This window comes from Anopheles coustani, chromosome X (assembly GCF_943734705.1).
Source record: "Anopheles coustani chromosome X, idAnoCousDA_361_x.2, whole genome shotgun sequence".
Classification (NCBI taxonomy): domain Eukaryota; kingdom Metazoa; phylum Arthropoda; class Insecta; order Diptera; family Culicidae; genus Anopheles; species Anopheles coustani.
In genome coordinates, this window is record NC_071290.1 from 7029364 (window position 1) to 7039118 (window position 9755).

General features: G+C 42.1%; 2 protein-coding genes across 2 annotated transcripts; one reads left to right on the plus strand and one right to left on the minus strand.

The window, feature by feature from the left end:
- Positions 1-1864: 1864 nt before the first annotated feature.
- Positions 1865-5412, minus strand: LOC131268683 (UDP-N-acetylglucosamine transporter). The gene is made up of 2 exons (XM_058270936.1): positions 5193-5412; positions 1865-5093 (listed from the first exon to the last, which is right to left on the minus strand). Exons 1-2 carry the CDS (start codon positions 5206-5208, stop codon positions 4018-4020), a joined length of 1092 nt encoding a protein of 363 aa, XP_058126919.1. The 5' UTR covers positions 5209-5412; the 3' UTR covers positions 1865-4017.
- A 1646-nt stretch (positions 5413-7058) lies between these two features.
- Positions 7059-8999, plus strand: LOC131268920 (TNF receptor-associated factor 1). Its single transcript, XM_058271217.1, has 4 exons — positions 7059-7145; positions 7345-7779; positions 7864-8493; positions 8670-8999. The coding sequence occupies exons 1-4, from the start codon at positions 7059-7061 to the stop codon at positions 8997-8999; spliced, it is 1482 nt and encodes a 493-aa protein (XP_058127200.1).
- Positions 9000-9755: the final 756 nt, after the last annotated feature.

Here is a 9755-nt window from a genome sequence, read left to right on the forward strand (position 1 = left end):
TCATGATCATACCTTTATCTAATTAAAATTAGTTTACAAAAGCTTTGGGTTCTGCAAAACTCTATTTGTTCTCAAGATGAACATACATATTGGTGTAGTAGTTGCAATTTTCATTCTAATTAGTAACGAACAAGTTAAAAGAGGTTCGAACTAGAGTTGTGTAAATCTGATTCCGATTAATGAATCTGAATGAATCTGTGCCTTATAAGGGATTCATGAATCTTTCGTCGAGAGCCACACCAACTGATGAAAAGTCACCAGCCAAAAATGGGTTGGGGTCTCTTTTTTTGGTCGCATTTTCCACGCCTATGAAAGAATCGAGGAGATTCGTGACAGATCGATGAAAAATTCATGAAGATTCATTAAGGTTTCGAAAGATTGATTAAGCTTTGAAGATTCGAATCCGCAAAGATTCATGAATCCATCTGAATGATTCTTAGGTGAAAGATTCATATGAATGAATCTCGCGAAAAGATTCATTATGCACAACACTCGTTCGAACCCATAACAGGTAGCATTTGGATCTTATTGGGATGCGACTGAATTTCGTAAGGGACTGTATGCAATTCATACCACGGTCACCGCAGGTCCACACGGCGCTGCGACAATCCTGCGACCGGGAGTTTCTGCGACGCTTTTGACATACGAGATGGCCGACCTAGGCTATTTTTTGGTTACTTTGACACTTCCGTGGTCGCAGAAACCCCGGTCGCAGGAAAGTCGCAGCGCCGTGTAGACCTGCGGTCACATGCGAAAGCTTCATAGAACGGATCGAGATGTATGTGACCTTAGCTCAGTTCATGAATTCAATTTATTTCATATCAGATCCCACAATATCTGGGTCGGTGTATTTCTAATACGACTAATTGATGAAACAATTCTCAGTTTTCCACGAAAACTTAATATTTTCCAACAAATCAATTGTAGAGAAAATTTTAGAAAGCTCAGAGAAGTGGTAGGAGCGAAAGATTTGTTTTTCACTCTCGTATCGGACCATTTTGCTCGGAAAAAGGGGTGTCTAAGGAACCGCCAATTGGTTTACGCTAGAGATAGGAATTCCGGAATGGATTCGCAGGGGGGAGCAAATTGACAGTATGAACACAAGAACACCTGTGGATCCGGACTCGGATCGAAATGTTGCCGGGTTTGGCTCGAACCCGAGTCCTACATACCCATTCTGCCCATCAGTAGACACTCCTGGTAAAAAACTGCAGAGTTTTATAGCACAATTCATGTTTATAACATGTCACGTTTACAAAAAGTAAACGATAAAGTAATTATAAGAATTCTGATCACGAAATAGATCTCAATATAGTATTCAATATGCCTGATCTTTCACGAGCTAAATGTTTATCATGCGATCGTTGGAAAATTTCACCCTTTAATTATAAATTTTCAACCGAAATGATTAGAAACAACGCCTTGTGGACGCCAAACCTCTCACTCAAATGATAAACCGATCAAAAACTGATCAATGTTTTGGAAAAGAATGTTATTAAAGCGTAGGAAATTTCATTGGTAATTTGAAGAACAATTATATCGACCAATCGCAGCTTCGCTCCAACATGTTCAAGGAACATTGAATGCACGACGACGAGATCATCATTTGGTCATGTCCGATCCATAACTTCTCCAATTTCAAAAGACACGATCAAACTATCGAAATGTACCTAACTTCATGATTTGATATGGAAATAGAGGAGAGCAGTTAAACCACAAAACAGTAAAAAACGATTGAAACGATAGAATCTGGAAAAAGGAGGACGATGAGATTCTTTCCGATAATGCGAAAAGAAAATGTCGAAAATATTCATTCCCGTCCGAACACAGCAGATATGCAAATTATTTTCTTTATAATAATTTTTCTTCGTTGTAAATTTTATTAAATCAAACCCCATTAAAATTATTGTTTCTGAAATAACTAATACTTTAAAACATTAATTTTACTTTACAATAAAAACTAACTATAATGCTGACGTTACCATTTCGCATTAGAATCGTTTGGATAAAATATTTTTGAACGTTACGAAGCTTCCACTCAAACCGGAAAAGTTGTCGCCACGAAGAGATATTTTCAATACCTTTCGTATTGAAAAAGGCCTACAATGGGGTGCTGGAAAGTAAGAAGATCCCATTTCTTACCATAGCTTAATTCAATTAGCATTGTCATTTAAAAAAGCAGTTGCAGAAACGAATTTACGTTTTAAATTATGGGCCAAGTACTAACAAACTGTTCGTGATTTATATGCGTGTCTTCAGTTTGACAGTTCTTTACTACAAATATTGTTATAATTATTATATTAGTCATATAATCACTGTTTGCAGAATTAAAGTATTTTCTAGTGGAGGCACCTTTCGCGGTGTGTGTGGATGTTTCGTTCAATCGAATCTTACGCTATGCACATCGCAGAAAAATAACCTCTTCACCCTTCATTGTCATTATCAATTGGCTTTCTTTTTAAGATAAATCGAAACTTTTTCACAACTTTCGTTACTTCAAATGCCCTTTTCGTATTGTTATGCGCATTTCATGTTTTTTGTTTTGCAAATTTTGGGACACCAACAGTGGAAGCTGAATAAACATTGAACGTAAGTTCCTCGCTTTTAAGGTGCTCAAATGTGAATCGCATTCGACATCGGAGATATTTCCGTTCCACAGCACGTGCTAAGTAACATTCCTTTCATATTACGTCAAAAATAAGAATATTTAAAAACATACCTACCGCTCTACGTATGTTATATATTTTTTCCATTTTAATACTAACAGATCTCTCTCTCTATGAAGTCACTTTGTGTATGGTCATTTTCGAAAACATGTACAGTAAACTCCCGAATAACCGCGATCGATGAAGCCGGTATTGCTGCATTTGCTCAACATTCTACAGAAAACCGAAGAAACAATTGGTTTGTTTTCTAAAATAAAAAAAACTTACGATTGAGCTTATAAATCTTTACTGTGAGGCCTTCATTCTGTCTAGATTTTTGAACGTTCTTTTCAATTATTTGCATTCCGTTCGTTCTTCGAAAGTGCAGAAGTAAATTGTTTTATGATTTACATGATTTTTTCTCTGTCTGGACAATGCAACAATGCAGAATGAATGTACTTGGAAAGTCGGCATTCAGCTTTGCATTTCATATTTGTAACTCCTACAAAAGTTAATTGTGTTAACTTATTTACAAAAAGAAATCAAAAGTACACTTTTTTAAATTGCAAACTTTAACGAAGTTCTCTGTTATCTAATCAACGGATTGATGCTCTACGGCTCATCCCCCTTATACGTTAGCAATGTAATAGTATTCTCCCAAGGATTCGACCCGTGTTCGCAAGCTCGCATACATGAAGCTATATTGTACACGGTCTATACAGTCCCTGACATTTATTGGTAACACCAATTCTCCATTAGGTGTACCTTCTATATTGCGGTAGAAAAAATTGATACAAAAATAACAGCAAGTCTAATTCTATTCACCCCTACTCGACGCATACTATCGCGGACGAGAAGGGTCGTGTTATACACGCGAAAATACGGCAACTGTTGACTTCGTAATTTTGTGTGTTTTGATGATGATGAGTCCCACCGCTTACCCCTACATAAGTTTGAGAGGGACAAAAGTATCTTGCGTTTGCGTTTGAAACTTAACTTCTTTTTCGAGTTCATATTTCCAGCATTTTGCTGATTATCTGCGGTTTACGTGCTATCCTATACGATGGATATTCAGAAGTCTACTGTATATGATTTGTTTTTACCGATTACGGTAGAACATGTGGTAATATTTGAAATAAACTTAACGGTCATGAAAATTATCATCGCAATATAATGCAATTTTTTCTAAACATTCTAGAACAAAATAACCTATACAGGTATTTGCAAGCTAGATTGCCGATGTTGTAGGTTATTTCCATTCGACGTTGTTATACTTTTAGCCAACAGGAGATCTGCGATTGGGTAACTAAAATAAAAAGGGAGAAAATCGATCTAAAAAGCGATAGCTGTGCAAATACAGCTGTGTGTTTGTCTACACCTTCTCTGCCAGCAGCCGTTCTTCTGCTTCGAGCTGGGCCTGGCTCTTGGTACTGCCCCTGTGTCCGGTGGCCGTCGCTTTACCCTTCGCTGATGACGGATCGTATCCGTACAGGAAGATGGAACCGATAACGAGCGCCGCGCCCACGGTGAACTGCAGCGATAGATGGAACTCGAACAGATAAATCGACGCCACGCACGAAATGATGATGGCGAGCGAGGTGGCGAAACCTTTCAGAATGTTGTCGGCGTACTTGACGACCACGGCTACGATCAGCCCACCGACGGCCTGCAGCACTATGAGGTAGTAGACGAACGAATCGTAACCGTAGAAGAAGCCGCGAGCGGACAGCGCTGCACCATCGTTTAGGAAGCAGGTGAGCAGGCCGAAGGGCAACGAGAGCAGACTCAGCTGGATGTTACGCATCCAGATGGATATGTCGGCGCCCTTGAGCATCTTTTCGAAATAGATACCGGCCAGCCCGGAGAGGAAGCAAGCACCGAGGGCGGCACTGAACCCGACCAGACGGTTCTGGTCGCCGTTCCCTGTCGGTATGGTCTGCTGGCGCGTGGCAGCCTGGACTTCGCCGTCACCGCTGGAATTGGCCAACTGGACGCTCGCGACGCCAACGACGAGGAAGACAAGGGCGGCCCATTGGGTGGGCAGGAGGCGCCGGCGCAAGATCAGCACAGCAAAGACGGCTGTGGTTAGAATCTTCAGCTGATACGTTACCTGATAGGTGGCGGCATCGAGATGGGAAGCGGACACGTACAACAAGTTGTTCTGGATGATGTACAGCAGCGACGGCACGCAGATCTTGAACGTGTCGACCGGCTGCTTCACGATCGTCTGGTGCAGGGCCGTCCAAAGCCGCGGCAAATGGCGACCTTCCTCGAGGTACACCAGCACGAGGCTGGTGGAGAGTTTCACCACCTCCGCCATAACGACAGCGGTCGAGCTCAGGAACATGTCCCCCGGACGGGTCCGGGCGTATCGCATACTCAGCCCGAGGATCGCATTCTGCAGCGTGAGCGTGACGAGACTCAGGTACTTCAGGTTGTTACTGTGGCCTACGGGAGCGAAACCGGAACGGCAGCGTATGTGAAACTCGTCAACGTCAGCAATATTCCCGGCCTCGGGGTGACAGGTCAATAACAAACAATACTCACTTGTGGCAACTTTCATCTTGACCAGTTGTATGGTACACGGGACAAATTTTCAATCCAAACTCCGCACAGCAGCAGCGACCACATTCAGCCGTTGCACGATTTTATCGAATGTCAAAAAGTGATTACGTTGACACAGTTTGATGCACCGCCTATCCGGTTCGGCTGAAATCCGCATCCCGACGTCGGCAGATGACGAAAACAAATACTTGGTTTGTTGAATGACGTTGATATGCACCGAATCGTCCAAACACACAAAGCTAGCAATTCAAGCTAAGGTCGTTACATCTGCATAATTTTGACACTTGCTTAGCAAAGATGTAAATAAGCGTTTGACGTTTGGTTAAAGACACTTTCACATTGTTGATTGTTACATTGCTTAAAATATTATCATCAAAAACGCTATTGTTACTATACGTCTATCTACAGATTTTATGCATTTCACAAACAATTAGTCACAGGTTACAATGTAATAAAAGAATATAGATAGGATAGATAATATACTGGAATATAGATAGGCTGTCCCGGAAGGAATCGGTCTGAGGTATTCATTATTCTCATTTTGGTCAATGTTAATATACAGTTGGTCCCCGCAGTACGCGATACTCGATATACGCGAATTCGCAATACGCGATTTTTTAAAACTGACAGCTCATAGCGTTGCTCGAGTTCTGATTAGTCAATTTTACTTTGTTTTGGTAGAATGAAGTTTTTAATATGCATTTTTTAACAGAGATATAACTATGCAATATAAAAAATGGTACACTTATTAGTTATTTGGATAAAAGATATGTTAAATAAGCGGTTCCCTCTCAGTGTCAACTCTTCAATATGAGGTATAAACGATATGGCAGAGGAAATCCGCAATACGCGAAAATTCGATATACGCTATTGCGTTCGGTCCCAAACATTCGCGTACTGCGGGGACCAACTGTATATACATTTTATTTAAGGAGTTTTCATGTTTTACGCATAATTGCTTTCGACGGCATTGTGGCCATAAATACAAACTTTTGCTTAACCTAATTAATTCATAGCCACTTTGGTTGGTACAAAACACAGCAAGCTTGCACGTTGGCACACAAATAACGATTTTGAATATCACTTGTAAGAAAATTTAAAGTATTTCTAGTAAACGCCTGCAAAAATTCTCTAAAATCACGATGAATATTTATGGTGATAAGGCAAACCTTTGTTTGAAGCAATCGCCTTAGTCTGAAGAATAATGTGATCCAACGCACTTTTGGTCTACAAGCAAGCGTTTGATGTTTCAAAAACATAATTTTACCGTTACTTTTCTTGATCGTTACGCGGCAGGTTGTTGAAAAGGCCACGTATTAATAATACAATCGAAACTTCTCTGGCTCAGGCTCTGAGTATAAGTTCAAAATTGATAGATTAATAAATTTTTGTGAAATATCTTATCAAGTGTAGGTGAAGATAAGTAATGAGATATGTACACTGTGGGGTATGCATAGGTTTTAAAGGGAATCTAATGACTAATGGCAATTTAAGGGTTAATTTACGTTTATCAAAGCGCCCGGAGCACTGACTCTACTATCAGTATTTTATCAGCAGCAGCACCTCTAAGACGTGCACTTCCTTTGGCAGCTGTATGTAGGGTCAGTAGATTCTACTCGATCGTTTCATTAGCAAGGGAAAACTATTTCTTGCATTCATTCTCAACTCGCTCATTTGAAGGGTGATAGATTTTTGTAAAAGATTTGGTGCGATCTTTATTCTTTATTATTTTTCGGGTGGTTTTAGACCGATGGTGGTTCAGTTATAGAGAGCACATGTGACATCGGTATCTGCAAGTGTGGCTGTAGATATAATTAGCATCCACGTTTTATTATCATCACCAAACAAATGGCTGATTCAGCGAAAGCTCGTTTGAGGTATTCCAAGACGTCTTGCTATCTTTGTAGTGAATGGCTGGATGACGACGAAATCGACGTGAGTAGAGGGCTAAAAGAACCGCGTGGTGGTTGAGGGGTTGCGGTATCGGTCTTATCGTGGGACATTCTTTATTTGCGTAATGAATTATGATTAATATTTACCTCCCCTGTTGGGAAGGAGAACTTACGGCAATCGTGCATTGCAAATACAAACATCAAAGTGCAACATTTTGGATGAAGTGTCTACCGGCTTTCAGGACCATTTGATCCAATGCAGCAGAAAATCGATCGCATGTCCGGACGGTTGTGGCACTGTTCTGCCGCGCAAACATATGCAGGCTCACTGGAGACGCTGTGTGAAGGCGTTTGGCGATTCCGATCGAACAAGCACGCTCGAAGACGTAGACAACCACGTGGATGGCTCCGTGGCGGAGATGGCGCCATCGCCCACCATTTACGACCAGGTGCAAATGCTGGGGCACGAGCTCCATACCGTGCGGTTAGCCGTGGGCGAGGAGGTGAACCAGCGAGCGGAGCTGATGGCGCAATTGCAGCAGCTGAAAAGACGTGCGGAGCTGGCCGATAAGTGGACGGTTAAGGTGAACGCCGCACTGATGTCGTTCAACAAGCTGGTCAGCCACGAGTCGAATCGACGGAGTGTGGATGTTTCCGGGCTCGAGCAGCGCCAAAACGCAAGTGAAAAGCAATCGGGGGGATGGCTTGAACCCCGAGATTTTAGTACATACTTTAATCGGCCATCTTTGTCTACTTTACAGCAACTTGAGCTGTGGCGGCTTGACTTGACCACTCGGTTCAACAGCATCGAAAGCAAATCGTACAGCTCTGCCGAGTCCGAGCCGTCCTACTCGGTCAGTGATGAGGTATGCGCCCTGCAGCAGCAATTGGATCGCGTTGAGCACGAACTGGTACGACTTCAGGCTCCCGAGAGGCTTGCCAATGCCCATCTCCTAGCGGAGCAAGAGTCTGCTAAAATGGCGGCTTCCAAACAGGAGCAAGTGTTGAGCGAGTCCCAAACAGAGACGAATAGAACCGCCGACCTGGAACACATCAAAGGCGTTGTGGCTGAGGTTGTGGAGAAAAACGCAAAAACTGCCTGCAGACTACAAGAGGCACTGCAGCAGACCTTCGAGTGTGAGGAGCGGGTGCTACAGATGGCAAAGCAGCTGGAACGGTACAGACGGGAAACGTACTACACCAAGCAGCGCCTCGATGCGCTCCAGGCTAACCTCAAGCTGGAAGAGAAGCTGGCGGCGCTCAGCAGCACCGACGGGCGTGTTATATGGCGCATCGATGACTTCGAGAAGCGGTTTCTAGAGTCGAAGGATAATGACACCATGTTGAAGGGTCCCATCTTTACCAACCAGCCATATGGCTACGTGCTGCAGGTATGTCATTAATATTTGTTTGCCATATTACACCAAAGAGATGTAAATATGAAGGCTAAGACTACAGAATCGAAGAAGTTGAGTCAGAAACTATGGCTTCAGATTTTCGTAAAATGAGAATTCGGTGCATCAACTTTTTTTATAACACTTTCTTTCACTCTACTTTTTCCCATCAGCTAGAAGCAAGTCTCTACGGCATAGGAACATGGCGTGGACGTAACTTAATAGCCGGACTTACCATCTTAAAGGGTTCCTATGACGCGCTTCTGCAATGGCCATGCATGCTCACTGGTACCATACGTTTGCGGGATCAGCCGGAGGAGCGATCAGGTGCCATGGACATCTGCAAGTCGATCATCGCCAAGCGCAAGGACCAGAAGATGGATAAACATCAGTTCATCTACGTACCGCACGATGTTCTGCGGTCGCGTCACTTCATCCGGGACGATACCATTTTCATAGAGGTGATACTCGACCAAGAGTATCAGGAGTCAGCAGCTCCATAATGCCTGTTGTAATGCAAATGCCCGCCTCCGTCTCTATCACGCTCACTTTCAAGCCGTTCTACTCCAACGACGTCGTCTTACCCCATACATTCCATCGACTTCGACCCTGCTGCCGTTTGGTTTCATCATAGACGTTAAAGAAATGCATGACACGCTTCCGAGCTATGTACGCTAGAATTCTGATTGTGTTCGTTTATTTTAAAGCTATTATCTGTGTCTTGATACATGTTTTGTAGTTTTGTTTCGTAATAGTCATTTCAAGTGAAAATAACAGTAACCGTTGCATGGATGGTAAAATAGTGTGCGCTCTGGTGGTGCACGTTACAGAGATAGGAGTGGTGAGAAGAAGGTTCAATTGTGGTGTTAAAAAAGTGGCCTTAGCTTGAATGCCTTCTAGCGCACAATGGATGCGTTAGTAAATTTGGATAAACTGGATTTTTACTATCTACTTCACAGTATACGCTTACAACGAATTGTGAGGGTAGTTGTAATACTTGATATAATATAATATAATATAATATATAATATAATAATATAATATTCATAAACGTGTGTATGTGTTCTATGCTACGATCCTACGATTGTATATGAAATGTTTTTGTGAACTCTGGAAAACAGTTAATATATTTTGTAATATTTTAACTATCGATAAAACAATTATTTAAAGTACACCGCTCTCTTGATGCGTGTATATATCGTTTGTTGTTGCAAATTTCCGTTTCTTTTTTGATTAAGCTCTATATGTTGACGTTTTAA